General features: G+C 39.6%; 1 protein-coding gene across 2 annotated transcripts in view; it reads left to right on the forward strand.

The window, feature by feature from the left end:
• Positions 1-19,815, forward strand: part of ARHGAP26 (Rho GTPase activating protein 26) — a 229,047-nt gene that overhangs the window by 198,884 nt on the left and 10,348 nt on the right. For both annotated transcript variants that reach the window (XM_075275014.1, XM_075275015.1), the window contains one exon: positions 6,567-6,671. In XM_075275014.1, the coding sequence (XP_075131115.1) occupies positions 6,567-6,671 (105 nt within the window). The remainder of the gene's footprint in view (positions 1-6,566; positions 6,672-19,815) is intronic.

The raw sequence follows: 19,815 nt of genomic DNA on the forward strand, positions 1-19,815 counted from the left end.
TTATTACACATTGTCAAGTAAAGAACACAGTTCATGTATCTATAGCGATCATCTATTTTTGCATAAATGTATTGCTATTGCCATATTATAGGGCATATTGATGAAGATTGGCCTACTGAATTGCATATCCCTGGCGCTGCATTTGATGAGGTGCAAACTTCTTTATAAATGCTGCGGTTCATCTGCTGGGCTGTGTGCCTATGCTGAGATCTATGGCAGCTTGTAGCTGACATAGATTTCCGTAATAATTTACACCCGTTAACTGCTATAAATTATACCAAATATAGAACAACTCCCACACCACTTTCATCTTCATATCACTAGACAAAGTTTGCAGCTGTTTTACACCAGATATTTGGTATAAATTAGAAATAAATCTCCCACAATTTGTTAGGATAGGTAATCAATATCAGGCTTATTGAGGATCTGGCATTCAGCACCGCCACCGATCAACTGATATGGGGAGCTGCGTATGCAGGAGCTACACTGTGTACAGAGCCAGAAACAGAAAGCTCTGCACATTGTGTCAGGTTACTGAAGCTCAACCCCCAATCACTTTATGGAGCTGAACTGCAGTAATCCATAGTGGTCACTAGAGTTTTTTGTTTTTTTTTGTTAATTTTCTTGCCACCATCTGTATTTTTGAACAGTTACCATTTCGTACAGTTTACACTCTAGACAATGGACTGATATTTGCCAATTTTTTTAGGGGTTTCCTCTGCAGCCACTCTATTCACATCATAAACAAGAAACATTACAGAATTGCAATAGAAGTTAGCACCTCTATAGATAACATCACTATATGCCTCTCTTTGCACAAAGCCTGCCTTGTTAACTCTCCTATAGACCTCAATGACTCAACTTCAGAGTATTGCTGCCTATGGAAAAAACAATCATAAAACAAATAATTACAAAGAAGTTATATATCTCACTCTGGTTTTAATACATTAATTTAAAAAATTGGAGATGCATTCCTTTTAGTAAGATTTTACGGTTTTATATAAATAATGCCACTTTGCATATACGAGTACATGAGAATATACAAAACTTCTTAATATACCTTGCCAAAACCCCCCAAAAACTATAAGTATGAAAGAGAGGACTAGGAATCAGAGGAAGATAACCTACCGGTCAGCAGAATCTTGTGTAAGGCCAAAGCCCACGTAGTGGATACACATTCTCGTTGTTGTATGGCCATTATCTTGGACTTTATTGTGAGGATCGACTCCCTAGGGCGCAAGTCATCATTTACAAAGCATGGCGCTGTCTTCTACCATTAGTAATGGGTTTAGAAGAGCTAAAATCAAGGTCGCAATGATTTTAACCATGCATTTATACTAACATTTTTATTAGAAACTGGACGCTTTTATATGGCTTTTTAGACATGTGGTTCATAGTGACAGACCATTAACACATTAAAAACATCTGCCATTCACATGTGACTCTTCATGTCGTCTATTTCACCATGTTATGTCTTGTTTCTTCATTGTAGAACATATCATGCCTGCATTGTATTTCACACAGAATGACACATTGATAATACCGTTGACTCAAATGTAGCTATGCAAAGTGTGTTAAAAAAAAAATTAAAAATGTATCTCCCGCTATATTATTAGAAACCTGCCGACATGTCAAACGGATTAATGTTCAGTGGATCTGAGGAACGTTTTGCCATTTCAGGTAGTTTAGTGACATCAGCAAATACTTGGCTTGCACATGAAGAACCCAAGGTGATAGCTGTTTGGTAAGACAAGCACTGCACATGGTTCTCTGAATATTAGCCAATGCACAAGGAGTTGGAGTCACAGCGTAGCAAGAGATTACTCTGGCCAAATATGCCTCCGAAATTGCTGCATTCAAAACACTCAAAATGTCCTCAAATTCCAAATATTGTGTACTAAAAGCTTTTCAAGGATTTCTCTGCTGGAAACTGCAATACGGCTATTAGTCTACGTATAAAGCTTTGTAGTGTGTATTGATTTTTACTGTTGGCTATGTGTTTTATAAAGCAGAAGATTAAAAAAATGTACCATAACCACAGTTAGTGAAATATACATTACAATAGATACTAGTGTGGAAGATGAAACGTAAAATACGTTGGTTACAGAGCTGAGACTTTGGACTTGAGCTAGGTTTTCTTGGTGGAGGATCTTTTTCACAGCAAATGTATATGCAAGTCTGCTTTGTGGCTTTACTTTAGAACAAAGATCTACCACTGTGCTGATTTGTCACACGACTGATCCCAAAAACACCCAATTCAAAATGGAGATTGTTTTTTTTTTTTTTTTTTAAATGTAGATTGTGAGCCCCACATAGAGCTCACAACGTACATTTTTTTCCCTATCCGTATGTCTTTTTTTTGGAATATGGGATGGAAATCCATGCAAACATGGGGAGAACATACAGACTCCTTGCAGATGGTTTTTTGCCCTTGGTGGGATTTGAACACCAGGACTCCAGCGCTGCAAGGCTGCAGTGCTAACCACTGAATCACCGTGTGGCCCCTGAAAACGGAGATTGTTGTGATTGTGATATGGTGTCTATCATTTTGTCAGGAAGGATAGCACTGTAGACAAGCACTCTGTGTTGGCCTCTGTTTATTGCTGTAAGAGGCTGTTCAGACTGCTGATGGGCATTGTATAAGGAAGTTCTTAGTCAACAAAATCTCACTTAATAATATTAAAGTCACACTTCAGCAAAAAGCTTGTGGGTATGTAGTACAGTGCATACTAACATAAAGTGAGCAATGCACTCACTCATCAAGGGCGTTATTCACATATTCATTCTCCAAAAGCTGTGTCAACTGGTCATGTGATTGGCAAACAGACCTGCCGATACAGACAACAGCCAGGAGTTACCCTATCTGAGTTTCCAAATTGTCGCATTGTTTTCTTTACATTTTAAAAGTGCTACTGGACCAAACAGAGACAGGGAACACAAGAGTGCTAGGTACCGGTGAGTATGCTTATTTTTTATGTTTCAGATTCCCAGCCTCATGGCCCAGAACTGTAATTTCTGGACAAGCCCTTTAAAGTGATCCTATCATTAAAACTTTTTTCTTTTTCACTAACACGTCTTACCTTGCGATGTCTTCTCCGTGCCGCCGTTTACTTGAAATCCCGGTTTTCGTCGGCATGCAAATGAGTTCTCTTGCAGCACTTGGGGCGTCCCCAATGCTGCGAGAGAACTCTCTTCAGCGCCGCCTCCATCTTCTTCAGCAACGGCCTCTTCACGCGTCTTCTTCCGCAGGGGGGGCAAAATTCAACGCATGCGCAAGTTGGCTTTGCCAGCGGTCCTTAGGCAGAGCCGATTTCACAAGCGGGCGGCCATTTTTTTGTGTCTGTTTATGCGAGCAGACGCAGTACGCTCTGTACTCCATAGAACTACAGGAGCGTACTTCGCCTACTCGCGTAAGCGGCGACATTAGCTGATAGGTCGGGGTCCAACATCCAGACCTCACACCAATCAGAAACTGATGACCTAACCTGTGTATAAAAAATTATTAGTTTAATTTTTATATACTGTATATGTAGTATGACTTAAATTATACAGCATATAAGGATTCCATTATTTTATGTAATCTGACCACATCCATATTTGTTATTTTATTGTGACTGTATTGTCCCCATAAGTCAGTGTAAAAAAGAATTCACAGATTTCTTTATTTCTTTCTCTGATTCTGTATCCACTCTTTATTTTTATAGTTATAACTTTTTAACCCTTTAAATGAGAGTATTGGCCTGCTGTTTGCGCTCTTCCTTTTCTCATTCAATCAATTGCACACATTTATGTGTTATCCCTTTTTGGATGTTTTTATGCCTTCCATATTCCTAGTATGAGAAGGAGCAGGGCTGCTTCTGGTGGTATAACTTATGTTCGGCTTCTGGCGGATGCATTAGCTGATTGGTGCGGGGTCTGGATGTTGGACACCAACCAATCTGATACTGATGACCTAACCTGTGTATAAATTATCCTTAGATCACGTAGTATAATAGGCAGTATAACATTTCTAACCTACCAACAGCAAAATGACATCACCTATCCCTTCAGCTTTGTAACTCACAGTTGGACACTATACACGCTGAAAGAAATTGTATGAACTAAATCAGAGTCCGCAGGCTGAAGTAAAACGGTGGCTTCTTGCAATGCTTTAGAAACTAAAGTGGAGATTAGAAGGTGGATTGGAATAGTCGCACAGCTAATGAGCGGGCTTGTGTAAGTTGGAAAGAGGCCATTTCCATCTTATGCACACTCGCTGCAGTAAAGTAGATTTGTTAGCGTTCCACATCCCGACTGGGGCTGCTGTTACTTGGTGATCATTTATGTTTGACAGATATAGACCAATTGTGTTTAGGTACGGAGCATGAGTAATTGGCCTTCTATCTACATTGGCAGAAATCCCATTATGGTTTTGCATTGATGCTTTCTTCAATATCCTTTCAATGTTTTCAGAATGCGCAAAACATTAAAATCCTGCCGTCTTTTGTGGTTCGACCCTTGAATGGTTCATATAACGCAACTTTTGTCTCTTTTACGAGGGCAACCGAGGACATCGCATGGGCTTAGATTGATGTTGTCATTCATAAGCCTTTAAGCATTAACCATTCAGATACTGGAATCCATCTACTTAGTACAGCTATAGATAGTACATGCTTCTAAAAAGTATACGGGTTTCATTCATACTACTGTCTTTTGAATATGTACCATACTTATATTGACTGTCTTGTTGTTCTGTATGATAAATCATTTTGTGGTTTAGCTAGAACTTTTATCTCCATCTGTGCATAGTGTGGATAATAAAAAAGACTGGCATGTGTGGTCATATTTAAGAGAGAAAAATGTGGATGTTCTATTTTACATGGATGTCAGAGGCTCCGATTACTACCATAAAGTAGACTATTCCATAGCAAATGTGAGCATTGTGGTGGATGTTATTCTGTATCTTGGAACTATTTTTGTGGTTACATTTTAAAAGTTGGAAAATTTTGGCAGAGTTAATTCAATTACATGACAAATTAGGCGTCTTTTCTTTGGAATTCCATTATAAGGAAACCAAGCGGTGTTTGTCTTTTTTCCCCCTTCCAGCATCAGCATATATATCACTGCCTAAAATTGTTCACTGTGCCACAAATGAGTAATGAAAGTCTTGTTAATGGGAACGCCAGATTATGTCTGGAGAAAGAAAGACCAGCAAGGAAATCTAGAAGTAGGACTCCTCGTGGTTGCCAAACTATTATTTAAGTCTACAGTTTCAGTTCAATCCCTTATGTTTCTATGGTAACAGACTACAAATAATACGTTTTGTAGTCAGATCTGTCCCACACTTCTCCATAAATCGGTGGCAATATGACAGTGGGCTTATACTGCTGAGGTTTTACTTTACCATCTAAACAAAGTGACAGCATCCATACAGGATCAAAAATAGTTGCTTATTTAGATCCAGCACATAGATGCAGCAGTTCAATCCATGCTGGGGTCAATGCTTAAAGGAGCTTCCTTTTGTGAAATTTTGTGCTGCTTTATAGTTTCCCCTGTCCTCTTTTGTGGGCTGAAATCTGTACACTGCATTCCCTAGGTTAGGGGTAGTCAAATACTTTTAGGGTTTGCCATCAGGAGAAGGTCCAACCTGTATAGTAGCTGAACAGGTCCAGCAGAGGTTGCAATAATTCCTGTATAGGTAAAAAATATGCAAATCTATTCTCCTGGATGGAATTAGGAGAACAGTGCACTCTGTACACCACCCTATAGAGGGCAGCATCCTTAACATCATGAATGACTCTGTTATAAAGTCTTTTTAATCATAATGTGTTCCTTTTGGTACAGAAATACTGATTTGGCAATTAAATCCATATTATGATTAAAAAGACTTTATAACCGAGTCGTTGATGATGTTAAGGATGCTGCCCTCTATAGGGTGGTGTACAGAGTGCACTCTGTTCTCCTAATTCCATCCAGGAGACTAGATTTGCATATTTTTTATCCTGTATAAGTGTCATAGATGGTTGATAGGCAAATGTATTTTCTGAAAAAAGTCTTGTTATTATACATAACACTTTTCCTATCTGTTGAGGAGGACTGTAGAGGGCACTGGCAGCATGGCAGTGCAAGTGGTGCCCAGCTGGTCACTAGATCTACAGAATTACACAGTTACATAGTAGATGAGGTTGGATCAGTCCATCTCGTCCAACCTATAACCTCACAGTCCTCTACAGTGTTCATCCACAGGAAGGCAAAAACCCCATGAGGCTTATGCCGATGGCCCCATTTCAGGGGAAAAATGTCAGATGAAAAGTTGTTCTAACATTTATTACGCTTCAAACACAACTGGTTCTTGCACCTGCATATATTCTGTAACTTCTTTATTTTTAGCTACTTTTTCTTTGAGTTGTTATTTTTGGGATATTTTGACTGTTTGTCACTTTCTCTTGCATGCAGTTGCTATTGTGTTCTATAAAACCTACATTTTATATATGCTTGTTTTTATTATTATGCACATTGGTTCACTTGATATGTTTATTATCAATTGTTCATTGTTGTACTTCTTATTGTATCTACTTTTTTTGTAGTTCACTAAATCCAAGTCCAACATCGCCACTCACATGCCCAATGTTCTCTGCTCCATCAAGCCCAATGCCAACATCTTCAACTTCTAATGACTCATCTCCGATCAGGTCAGTGACCACCCTACATTACATATACTGTAAATTCATTCTACTGGGTTCATTTTTGCAAGATATACTTTATATGATTCATATAGCGTATGTGGTCAGACTTTCAAGAATTCAGACATTTGTATGTGGTTGAAAAACGCTAATGCAGTGGTCGGCAACATTTTTTATATGGCTTTTTTTTTTTTTGTGTCAGGTCAATGCTCATGCCTTTCATTTTGATCCTTGTTCCTGATCCTTTTTTGTAAAAATCTCTGGCAGATACATTTTTCCTTGATCAAAACAGTAAGAGTAGTCTGCAAGTAAGCTGCCTTTATATCCCTATATTGAATAATTCCATGCAAATTTGTTCAGCCTTGTTGAATAAATAAACATATGTTTATCTCCCATTATTATACTTTTTCACTTGCAAATCAACTGCTTTTATACAACATAGAAGAGGATCAGAAGGGGCAAAGGCATTGGTCTTATGAATGAGTCTACTATAGTCCCTCGGATCTGGACTTATGATATAATACATAGCCACAGAAAGTTACTTATTTTATTATCTTAATCAACTCTACTGGATTAAGTGCAAGCAATTACAAAATATATTTGGTAAAGAAGAAGTTAGCCATCTCTCAAGAAGTGGTGTGTTTCTTCTTTTTTTTTTTTTTTTTTTTTTAAAGTTGTTCCTTACAATATATAGTGCATTCTGTGTATATTAACGCCATACTGAGTAAACCATTGTAAACAGGGTAAAATAAGGGAAAACTTATTTACATAACTATAGTTGCTAGATGGAAAAGCAGCCAAATTGCATGGCTGGTTATTTTCTTAACCCTGGGCATGCAGACGTGGCTTCACATTATGCAGTTAGCTTTGAAGCAAGGAGGTTTTCATTTAAAGAGGACCTTTCATCTCCTGGAGCACATGTGGTGTAATATCAGCTTTCATGTTCTGTGCCCCCACTGAAGAGCTATCGGTGCCGGTACCGTAGCTCTTCACTGTCAGAAGGGCATTTCTGACAGTCTGTCAGGAACGCCCTTCCTCACAGTAGCATCTATAGCACTGTACTGAGAGAGGGGGCGTTGCTTACAGCCCAGCGATGACACTGAGCTCTGAGGAACTCCCCCCAGTACTCATCCATAGAAATCGCCCTTCTGACAGTGAAGAGCTACAGTACCGGCACAGAATGGGAAAGCCGATAGTGCACTGAATTCAGCGCACTGACTGCTTTCTAGCGGTCTATAAAACCGCATGTGCCCCAGGAGGTGAACGGTCCTCTTTAAGAGACCTTTTCATGTATCTGGTCGTACAGGTTAAAAAGAAGGAGGTCCAGCACCATTGAGGTGAGCTGGCTTTTTACCTCTTTGAAAAGAATGCATTCTTATTGGCAGTGCTTCATGGAAAAAGTACACAACTTTACGTATTCCCATAGGAAGAAGCTTTATTTCTACTGCCCCCTGTTAGAAGTATCTACCCAGTAAGCCAGTGTCCAGTTATTAAACAGGACCTTTCACCACCTCTGCCATGTCCAGCTCTTTGCAGGCACTGCTCTACAGATTTTTGTACAGTTGTAATTTTTTAATTTTTTTTTAGCCTCCGCAAATCCTCCACCAAACACCAATAAGTACTGTTAGTTGTGGTGTCTGATATACTATTTAGGCTCTGTACCGTCAGGTCAGTGGTGTTAGGCAGGAGCAGGCAGGAGTTGCGAGCCCTGACACCACCCACCTGACAGTACAAAGTCTAAGTAGCTTATCAGGCAAAACTAACAACACTTATTGCTTGGGAACAGTGTGAGCCAGAAAATAATGCTGACTGTGCTGGAATCATTGGAGTGGCGCATATTAATAGATGCCAAGAACTGGTATTGGTGGAGGTAGTGAAAAGTCTTCTTCAACAAACCTTGACAAGAGATGGGCGTCTGGCTTGGCCAATAATACTAATTGTGTTTCAAGGCTTGTCATCGACTTACAGGGCAGCTGTCACCAGTAGGTGGAGCCAAGTTGTTTTCTTTCTGAAAAAGAGGTAATTTTGATGATGGATTTAACATTTTAGTCTTTAAATTCAGAAAATATTTAAACTAAGTTTTAAAGCTTTAAAGTTGGTCTGAGTTTTACAGGGAGTCTACCGCCACCACAACCATTTATAAATCTCTTCTGCCAAAATGCAATTTTGTAGCTGAGAAATGCCCAATTTATTCCATATACAGTTGGGTTGCTCAGAGCACCCAGTTATGGTCTTGCATGCTGGAACACCCATTTTTTTATTTTCTTTTTTCACAAAATGGGAGGAGCGGCAGGTGCAGCAATGCCCCAGGACACCAAACCGCTCAAGTCACTTGTATACAGAACTAAGCTATTCAGTCACTTGCTAATTTATCATCTTCATCGGCATTTCTGTGAAACTTGTTTGTTCCTTCACCTATCTATATGAAACTTGCACAGTACAGTCAAACACAAGAGGGGCAGAAAGAAAATGAAGGAATGTATTCTTGGCCCCATGCCATACTTGCAGGCCAAAACAAATGAGAGGCGTATAATAACTAGTTCATGCCCTTGAAATCTCAGCAGGGTTTGAAGGGTATTACAGTGGCCAGAATATAACAGCTCTGACATCACCTCACAAGACACTCAGAGGTGCCAGGAGCACAGTAACAGTAACCAAAATACATATAATGTCAAATGGTGCTGGTAGAGAGCAGGAGCCTTATAAATATCACAGCTCTGTCAGTCTTAGGATATGTGCGTTCTGAATTTACTGCATGTGTACTATACGATGGTTGTTCCTCTTTTCTGGTCATCACAGGCAGATCATATAGGATGCAGGTGTTTTTGTAAACAAGATATATGGGAAATTTCCACAAATCTGAGCGAATATTAGCAGTAATAGTAATATATTTTATGCCACTGCATTATTCAGTTAGTAAAACGTCACTTGTGAGTATATTTTATGGCTTTTTAGTTTTGAGAGATCTTCAAACATGTCCTCTCCTTTGTAGACTATTGAACCTAGGCACTTGTTTTGCCCTCATTGTTCTACAGTTATGAAATAAATTTGCAACCTCTTCACCTTATTTAGAAATAAAAATACTGCATATGATCATTGTTATTGATTAACATCGATCCCGTGAAAAGAAGTCTGTCACCTGACCCCACACATCAACCAAGCTCTGCAGATGGTCTATCTATACTGGTAGCTTATGTAAATTGAAAACTTTTTTCCTAAATGCATTGCTTTAGAAATACTGCTTTGTTTCACTGCTATGTGAACTTATTCCTCCCATTGTTTACACAGCGTTTCCATAACCACAGACCTGTGACATAGGACAAAGTGACATTACTTACTGCTCTGCCAGCAGGACAATTAGATCAGCTAATTGCAGTTTGCTGATAAAGCCGAGTCTGTTATCTTTCTATATAAAGACACAGATAACATGGAGTCCATTCTCTACATGCATATGTATATTATCTGATCTGCAAAAGTATTGTGATACCTCATAGTGTCATTCAGGAAGCTGGGATGGGGGGATACAGGAAGTATCAGAGAGATAGCAGGCAAACTTCTGAAACAGTGAGATGGGAAAGCCCCTTTAAGTTAGGGTCACTTTAACCAAATGGTGTCTTTTCCATTGTGGGTCCACGCCTCTGTTGTCCAGATTTTGCCTTTTTTGCCAATATTCAAATAAGCTGTTTAGAGCGCCGCTTATACGGTATCGGCTCCCATTGAAAACAATGGGAGCGTATACGGCCCGCAAAAGCTCCCGCGCCGTCTACGTGCCACATTATGTGCCAAATTACATCGTGTGAACCCGACCTTAGTGTCTTTGCCATTATGATCATCTGGTAATAATGTTGCTTAGGTTGGAAGGCGTGTGAGAGCAACCAGAGAAGATCAGTGGGAGCAGCCTGAGATCTGCCATCCAACTATTTGTCAGATGAGGCATGGAACCCACTTTTAGTAGTTCTGGAATGTCAGGCTTTCCCGTCAGATGTGTTTATTCTAGTAATGGTTTATTCAAAGTTTCCTATGTGTTTTCAATAAAATAGCAAATGTAAAGTGAAGAAATTGAAGGATGGGTAGCAAGATGTTATAGGAAATGGATAAGTGTACTACTCACGGTGGTCAATCCCCGACTAGTACCGGAGCCTACCACACGGGCTCTGGGAACTGCACCGCACCTTATCAACCTGAATGATGTATAAATATTAGTCCTCCTGATGAGCTTGTGCAGAGAAACGCATACAAATTGAATTGCTGCTGATCAGCAAAGCGTATAAAACTAGGTGTATCTATCCTGCCTCCATATGAGCTTCTGAAATACTCACTTTACACCTGAAGGGGGAATCTAAGGAGGCAGTGAATACAGTGTAACTGAGATCACAGCAAATAGATACGTCCCGAGGATTGCATTGTAAGGGACTTCTTATGTTTTTATTGAGGGAATGAGTACTGACATTTTAAATATTATTATAATAAAAGTTAAATTTTATATTCATTAAGCTTTGAGTAGGGAACCCTTTGTGTCTTGCTTATGAAGCCTTGCTTTTATTTGCTTGTGTGGTTGAATCCTGATTACACAGAATCAAAGAGGATATGTGAATCCCCCATCCTCTCCCAGATCCTCCGATAGTTGTGGTTTCTGTCTGCAGGTTCTGACAGAATGGATGTTTCATTTGTGTTAGTGACTACTCTAAAACAGGCGTCAGCAATGGCCTCTTCAGAAACTGCATGTGACTACTGGCCTCAGCAGTGATGCTATTTGTGAAGGGGTCACTGCTATCAGTTGGGGCCTGTGAGGAGAAGTCACTACTACAAATGGATGATGTGGTAAAGGTGAGTAATTGTTTTATTATTACGTTATGTATTATATAAGAAAAAAAAAAAAATATATATATATATATATATCCTCAATTTGCATTACAGTTGGCTAACACCTTTAATTTCCTTCCTATCTTTTCATTTATATTCTCTTAGTTGAGCCTCTGTTTACTGCTGTTACATAACATTACTTAACTAACTTGAGGTCAGTGACTAATACAAGGTTAAGGTGCCGGCCTCTGACTCACTCACTGCTTCTGGCCTCAGCTCCCAATATGCTCTTTATGGCACGTTTTTCAGTTCCCTATTTTTGTATTGTTCCTCATTCTCTACCTCAGTCACTTCCTTAGTTACAAACCTTTTACTCCTAAAATGCATTTGAACCAGCAATCCCATGTTGTGTTTATATTCTATATATCTGCAGAATGCTGAGTTAGATATAATTTTCTCCGTCATTCTAGAGCTTCAATCTAAGGACTAAAATATTATTTGAGTTAACATCCTTGTAGGTTACTTATGATAATTTAGACATAACCTATCCCAAAACAGAATTTCTTATCTGATTGATGTCTGTACCCATACCTCACCAACTTTCAGGAAACTTGTGAAGGGTAAGTTCAGATGGAGATTTTTGGTCATTATTTTGAGGCCGTATCCGCCTCAAAATCCTGACCAAAAAGAAGGCTCCCATTGAAATTGATTGGAGCCGGTCAGGTCTTTTTTCCGGGAGCCATTTCTTCCAGCTCCCGGAAAAAAGAAGCGACATGCTCATTCTTCAGACCGTTTCGCCTCGCGATTCAGCCTGAAGACACACCCTTATCCGGACTAGGTCCATTCATTGGGCCTAATCCAGAGCAGAGTGCGTGGCTGGATGCCGTTGCAGTGCACCTCTTTCAGTCGCAGCTACCCGGCTTTTGGTCCGGAACCTGATGTGGCATTAGGTTCAGGACCAAAAATCTCCGTCTGAACCTGTAGGTGCAATATGAACACTGTTTGCGACAAATGTTGTCCATGCTTTTTCAAAACCAGATATGGTGTTGGTTTTGCTTATAGGTTCTCCAAGAATGTTTGGGTCTTTAATGCCAAGAGAAAAGTTTTACCTCATCTGTACTATTAATTTATGATAAGAAAACTTGCAAATACTTAGTGATTCTTGTGCCATTATTGGTTGGTGACCAGCAATGTGTACAAGCAGGACATCACAGATGGTTCGGTAGGAGCAGGACATTAAAAGCATTAAAAATGGGTTTTATGTAGGTAGTTTTTGATTCGTCAGTCTGCGTTAAAGCACTAACTGGTATGTTACTCAGCTTTCCTGGTTCCCTGAAAGCTACTTATGTTCAAGGGATGCTAAACCCCAAAAAGCCAAGAATAGCAACTAAAATATTCTTTGAGACCTGGCACCATCATGTCTGGATATTTCTCCGCGAAAGTTTATTCTATGCCAGGAAGGCTATTGCCCTCCGGTGGATGGCCCCTCAGTCCCCGTCGGTGTCTCAATGGCGCAAACTGGTTAATTCGATCCTCCCCTCAGCCAAATTATATACAAAGGCAGGAGCTGCCCTCAGAAATTTACTAAGGTCTGGGGAGCGTGGTGCGCTTATTCTGCTCCTTCCATGCACTCAGCATTGGGCGCTTACGTACCCTGAGGAGAGACGTCTGCCGGGTGGATCTGTTTCCCCTTACCTACGGGTGAAATTGTGTATTTGCTGACACTATAGTGCCCTTCCATTTTTGCATTTTTCTCTGCTCGTGGTGGAAGGGCGGGGTGGGATGGTGGCGAGGTAGTTCTTTGATTGTTTATTTGTGGTGTTTTTTCTATGTTTTACTTTTCCTGTTCTGTAAATGTTTTTCTTGATTACCCTGTTTTTGTTGCATCTCCTTCAGTAAAATGAGTTTAAAAAAAAAAATCTTTATAGTTCATAGTTATAGCTGCAGGATTTATTGATAAACTATATCTGAGTGGTTTGACAGAAATCTTGTAGACAGTGATTCCTGCTTATGTACAGTGCCATTACTGATTGGCCACAAACCCTATCATGATGTTGCCAAAAGTTTGAGAGCAGGGGGGCTCATCACTGAAGGGTTGGGGCTTAGCTGTAATTCACCATAATTGTTTTATGGAGACGGTACAGCCCAAAAGCATGAATTACACCAGCGAGAGGAGAGAATTACATGTGTGTGGTTTTCATCTACCTTGTGCAAAAAAAAAAAAAAAAAAAAAACCGCTTCCCCAGATTCCTGAAAGGCACAACTAGCTAGCTGTGTCATAACTTCAAAATGGGTTTATATAGGTAGATTTTGCTTCAGCTGCAATCTGTATTGCAACACTGACTGGTATGTTACCCAGCTTTCTTGTGACCCTGAAAAATACATATTTTAAGAAACAATTATAGAGCAAAGAGGAGGGTTTACTTAGGTATGTTTAGTACTCAGAAGTTCCTGTTACAACAGTACCTTGTATATTAGCCCTGCTTCCCCAGGGCCCTGAAAGGAAAATCTGACATGACACACATACAGAGCGAGGAGCAAAGTTTATTTCATGTATTTACTTAAGTGGTCTCTATTACAGCTAACCATGGCAGGTAACATAGCTTTCCTGGGATCCTAAAAGTCATATCTGGCAAGTTATTAAATAATTACAGAGGTAGGAGGAAGAATAATTTAGGTAAATTTAGTTTTTAGCTGTTCCTATTATAACATTTTCTGATGTGCAACCCAGCTTTGCTATGAATCTGAACGGCATGTCAAGCAAGGTATAGCACATTTATGGAGAAAGGATTTGAATTCATTTATAGTAGATAGTATTCCCTTTTACGGCACCACGATTTTTTGCTACCCAACTTCCCCATGGGTAAATCTAGCAAGCTTTGGCTTGATTTTGGTGCAACCAGGGGGATTTATTTAGGTTAGTATTTAGCAGTCCCTATTAATGCATTACCTGGTGTGTTTCCCAGCTTTCGCAGAACCCTGAGAGAGAAATTCTAGCAAGCTATAAGCTATGATCGGATATATTATTCAGTATTCCTGAACAACTGCCAATCTGGCAAGCTCTGGATCACAAAGATTTATTGTATACATATTATAGCTTTACCTGGTATGCTACCCAGCTTGCCTGAGAGACAGCAAATCTGTCATAGTATGCTGTATTATTTAGTACAAATACATATAGTATCAGGGCAATAGTGAGGTCTGGTAGTCAGAACACCTATCCATTGGGATATTAAATAACAGCCTGTAGTTCAGGGGTCTTGATCAGGACCTGAATCGGTGGGGCCCTGAAGAGGCCACCCAGGCCATAGGCTTTGTCACAGTGGCTGGCGGGTTACCCCTAAGATCAGGAACCCTGTGATGGATAAGGAAAGCTGGACTATGACTATATGGCAGCTGTTACCTGCCAGAAATATACGTGGACAAGTGTGGAAGGGGTTAAATATTTTACCAGTAATGTAAAATTGGGATTATTTATTAGAAGTAGTAATAATAATAATGATGGAATAGTGGCAGGGACCTGTTCTAGAAAAGGATAGATGTAATTGAAATGATTATTGGAAAATGCCTTTTATGCGGTGGAAAAATACTTTAAGCTGTTAAGAGCAGATAAAGTGCATTTTATTACAAGCTGTAAATGTGCAATTGGATGTAGGCTTTTCATGTGTATTTTTTTTCTTCTAAAAATGTGATTTGCAACCTAAATTGCCGTACAGAATTTTAACACTATTAATAAAAAAAATTGTGTAGATTATTGAATGCATAAGGGCTCTACCTACTAGCTGACTGTCCTTTGAGACCACAAGTAGGGTGAACGTTTTGAGATCTGTTCACATGGTGCTGTGCTGCATAGTGTCTGTCATTGCTGTGGTACTATATACAGTCCTATGAAAAAGTTTGGGCACCCCTATTAATCTTAATCATTTTTAGTTCTAAATATTTTGGTGTTTGCAGCAGCCATTTCAGTTTGATATATCTAATAACTGATGGACACAGTAATATTTCTGGATTGAAATGAGGTTTATTGTACTAACAGAAAATGTGCAATATGCATTAAACCAAAATTTGACTGGTGCAAAAGTATGGGCACCTCAACAGAAAAGTGACATTAATATTTAGTAGATCCTCCTTTTGCACAGATAACAGCCTCTAGTCGCTTCCTGTAGCTTTTAATCAGTTCCTGGATCCTGGATGAAGGTATTTTGGACCATTCCTCTTTACAAAACAATTCAAGTTCAGTTAAGTTTGATGGTCGCCGAGCATCAAATCATCCCACAGATATTCAATGATATTCAGGTCTGGGGACTGGGATGGCCATTCCAGAACATTGTAATTGTTCCTCTGCATGAATGCCTGAGTCGATTTGGAGCAGTGTTTGGACATTGTATTGCTGAAATATCCATCCCCGGCGTAACTTCAACTTCGTCACTGATTCTTGAACATTATTCTCAGGAATCTGCTGATACTGAGTGGAATCCATGCGACCCTCAATTTTAACAAGATTCCCGGTGCCGGCATTGGCCATAAAGCCCCAAAGCATGATGGAACCTCCACCAAATTTTACAGTGGATAGCAAGTGTTTTTCTTGGAATGCTGTTTTTTTTTGGACACCATGCATAACGCCTTTTTGTATGACCAAACAACTCAATCTTTGTTTCATCAGTCCACAGGACCTTCTTCCAAAATGAAGCTGGCTTGTCCAAATGTGCTTTTGCATACCTCAGGCGACTCTGTTTGTGGTGTGCTTGCAGAAACGGCTTCTTTCTCATCACTCTCTGATACAGCTTCTCCTTGTGCAAAGTGCACTATATTGTTGACCGATGCACAGTGACACCATCTGCAGCAAGATGATGCTGCAGCTCTTTGGAGGTGGTCTGTGGATTGTTCTTGACTCTTCTCACCATTCTTCTTCTCTGCCTTTCTGATATTTTTCTTGGCCTGCCACTTCTGGGCTTAACAAGAACTGTCCCTGTGGTCTTCCATTTCCTTACTATGTTCCTCACAGTGGAAACTGACAGGTTAAATCTCTGAGACAACTTTTTGTATCCTTACCCTGAACAACTATATTGAACAATCTTTGTTTTCAGATCATTTGAGAGCGGGCTGTCCATGCTCGGCGACCATCAGACTTAACTGAACTTGAATTATTTTGTAAAGAGGAATGGTCCAAAATACCTTCATCCAGGATCCAGGAACTGATTAAAAGCTACAGGAAGTGACTAGAGGCTGTTATCTTTGCAAAAGCAGGATCTACTAAATATTAATGTCACTTTTCTGTTGAGGTGCCCATACTTTTGCACCGGTCAAATTTTGGTTTAATGCATATTGCACATTTTCTGTTAGTACAATAAACCTCATTTCAATCCTGAAATATTACTGTGTCCATCAGTTATTAGATATATTAAACTGAAATGACTGCTGCAAACACCAAAATATTTAGAACTAAAAATGATTAAGATTAATAGGGGTGCCCAAACTTTTTCATAGGACTGTATGTGGGGTAGTGTTGGTCACAGCTTGGGGCTTATATTGGCCCTTGACTTGGGATACTGGGTCACTCCACCCTGTGAGCAATGTGTTTCCGTAATGATTTTTGCTTTTCTGCACAGTGTCTTTTATAGAAAAGGAGCCAACTATATAGAGGTACCCTATTTCTCCAAAAATTAGGCTTATATATAAAAAATAAAAAAAACAAACACCTAAGCCCTAGCTTTATTTTGCATGTTTTTTTTTTTGGAGAAGGCTTGAAAAATAGAAATATAAGCCCTACTCCAAAAATAAGCCAAAGTCAGCGCTAGGTTATGTCACCGAAACTGAGAATAGACATATCGTAGTTCCCAACTGTTCAAGATAAGTGCCCTGTACCTCCTGCCACAGCAGGGTAAAATCCACTCACCTGCTCCAGAGCCCCACCTTCTGTCTTCCGAATCCACCTGCGTAGTCAGCCTTCTGAATGCCACCTCCTAGCCGCTACTATACTGTGGGCTGGGCTACCTACGTGACCAGATGGCAGGTGCCACCCCTGCCCACACCCTACCGATGCAGCCATTCTACTATAGCACCTCCCCTTAGCGTAAAGGAGATAGAGATCTTATATTCAGGGGAAACACAGTAGCTGTGAAGTGGCTAGTGAGTTTATACAGCGTTAACAAAATGTATACTAAGAGCCTCATGTTCATTGAGAAGCATAGAGCAATGTATAATACTGGGATGTATTTTTTTTCCCCCTAAAGTTGGAGTATTAAATGAATCAGTGCTGCCATATAGCAGTCTTAATAGTATAGCACGACGTTTAGTAAAATGTAAATTCTAGAGATGAGCAAGTACTGTTCAGATCAGCCGATCCGAACAGCACGCTCCATAGAAATGAATGGATGCACCTGGTACTTCCGCTTTGATGGCGGCCGGCCGCTTAACCCCCCGCATGCCGGCTACGTCCATTCATTTCTATGCGAGCGTGCTGTTCGGATCGGCTGATCTGAACAGTACTCGCTCATCTCTAGTAAATTCCTTGTTTTCTTTGTTGTAGCCAGGCTGCACAGTAACGACAAATCTGTAAAAAAAAAAAAAAAAAAAAAAAAAAATTGTAAGGTACAAAACTCAAAAAAACCCAAAAAACACCACAAACAATAAAACACATTGAACAGTATGTACAGTGTTCGGGATTCCATTATAGACATTTAATAAAATAATGGTAAAAAAAATAAAATAAATAAAATTCTTTATTAAAAAAAAAAACAAAACCCTGGCTTCAGTAATTTTGTGCTGAAAGTGCTCTAAACTTTTTCAGTAAATGAATCTGCCTTTGTGCATGGAATTAGGAGATTGGTATACTGTTGTGCAATTTGAGGGATTTATCTCGCAGTACTTGGTGCCGTCTATTTCTGGGTTTTTTCGGTGTTTGTCTATAGTTACACCTGACCATATTAGACAGGAGTTATGTTACTGAACTTGAGAGCTGTTTACACACACATTCATACCTGCAGGTTATTCTCTCACAAGGTTGTGGGTTTTTGTTTATTTTCTTTGCTATTTACCAGCTGTGTATATAATATCTGTGAGTATATATAGTTGAGTCCAGGTTTGCCAGCGAGCTACTGGGCACAATTAATCTTTTCTATATGATTTCCCTGATCCGTCCTGATAAATTATCTGCACAGAGCAGTCACTAGGCCTTTATTTTAGCTGCGGCCAGCTGTGTTACCTTATTTGCACTTTACAAAAGGGCACATGAGGAAAAGGATCCATGGGCTCCTGAAATTCTGTTCATACAGTGCATACATACCAAAGTTAAAACTAAAGTAAAAAATCATAACAAAGAATTTTATTCATTCCGAACAGTAACGTTCCGCCTTTTCCCGGATTGGTCAGCCTGGTTGCACTGCAGGTTCTGCTGCTTTCGGCAGGTCGGGATGTTTCCAGGTAGAAGATAGCACACCATTCGTTTCCTCGTACTGTAATAGTTACAGGGTGATTAAATCATAAGAGTTTTTATCTTCTGAGTAAATAACTTCAGAACTGTTTATTGAACGGAGCGCTGTCCAGCAAGTTTGGTATGGAGACTTGTATTTTTGGACTCACACAGTAGCAGACCTGCCAACATCTATTTCCAACGTGTTGTTCTTTATACACGATGAGGCATCATTTTGACAGCAGGGTTTAGATGATGTTGTGCCAGAAAAACGAGTAATAAACTTGTACGATATTATGCAAAAGTTTGTGCACCACTTGTCATATTACATGTTCTGATGAGTAAAACCGCTAACAAAACCTCTAGAGAGCAAACGGAACAGACAATTGTTCATTTCAATGTTTTCTTTTTCAATTTTTTTTAGGTTTGTAAAACATTTACATTTGTCGTTTCCTCCTATAACCACTTCAGGATGGGACTGGCTCAGATATAGTTTCAGGTTTTTTGTATATACAGTTTTGAAGACTAATGTTTTTTTTGGGGGGGCGGGTGTTTTTTCCAATATTTTTAGTTTTTGTTTTTTTTTTTATTAAATAGGGCTTTTTTATGTTTTTATTTTTAATTTTTTTTTTTTAACACCTTCACTCAAAATCATGCACATGTACTAGGCATAAGGGTCTGTATAGAGGGCATCATCTAAAGCAGGGGGGGGGGGGGGCAATTAATTTTCCCATGGTGCCACGTGAGAAATTGTAACGGTTCTAGAGGGCCATGCGTGCCGTGGCAAATTTAGCTCCATCCACTTCTACACTGACTCCGCCCATTCTCAATCATCTTTCCATGTGCCCCCACAAAGTATAATCCTCCTACAGTCACCCTAACATTATACACCTCCACATTATAACGTTTCCCTCCAAATGTCCCACAGTATTAAGTCCC

Source organism: Leptodactylus fuscus, chromosome 5 (genome assembly GCF_031893055.1).
Source record: "Leptodactylus fuscus isolate aLepFus1 chromosome 5, aLepFus1.hap2, whole genome shotgun sequence".
Classification (NCBI taxonomy): domain Eukaryota; kingdom Metazoa; phylum Chordata; class Amphibia; order Anura; family Leptodactylidae; genus Leptodactylus; species Leptodactylus fuscus.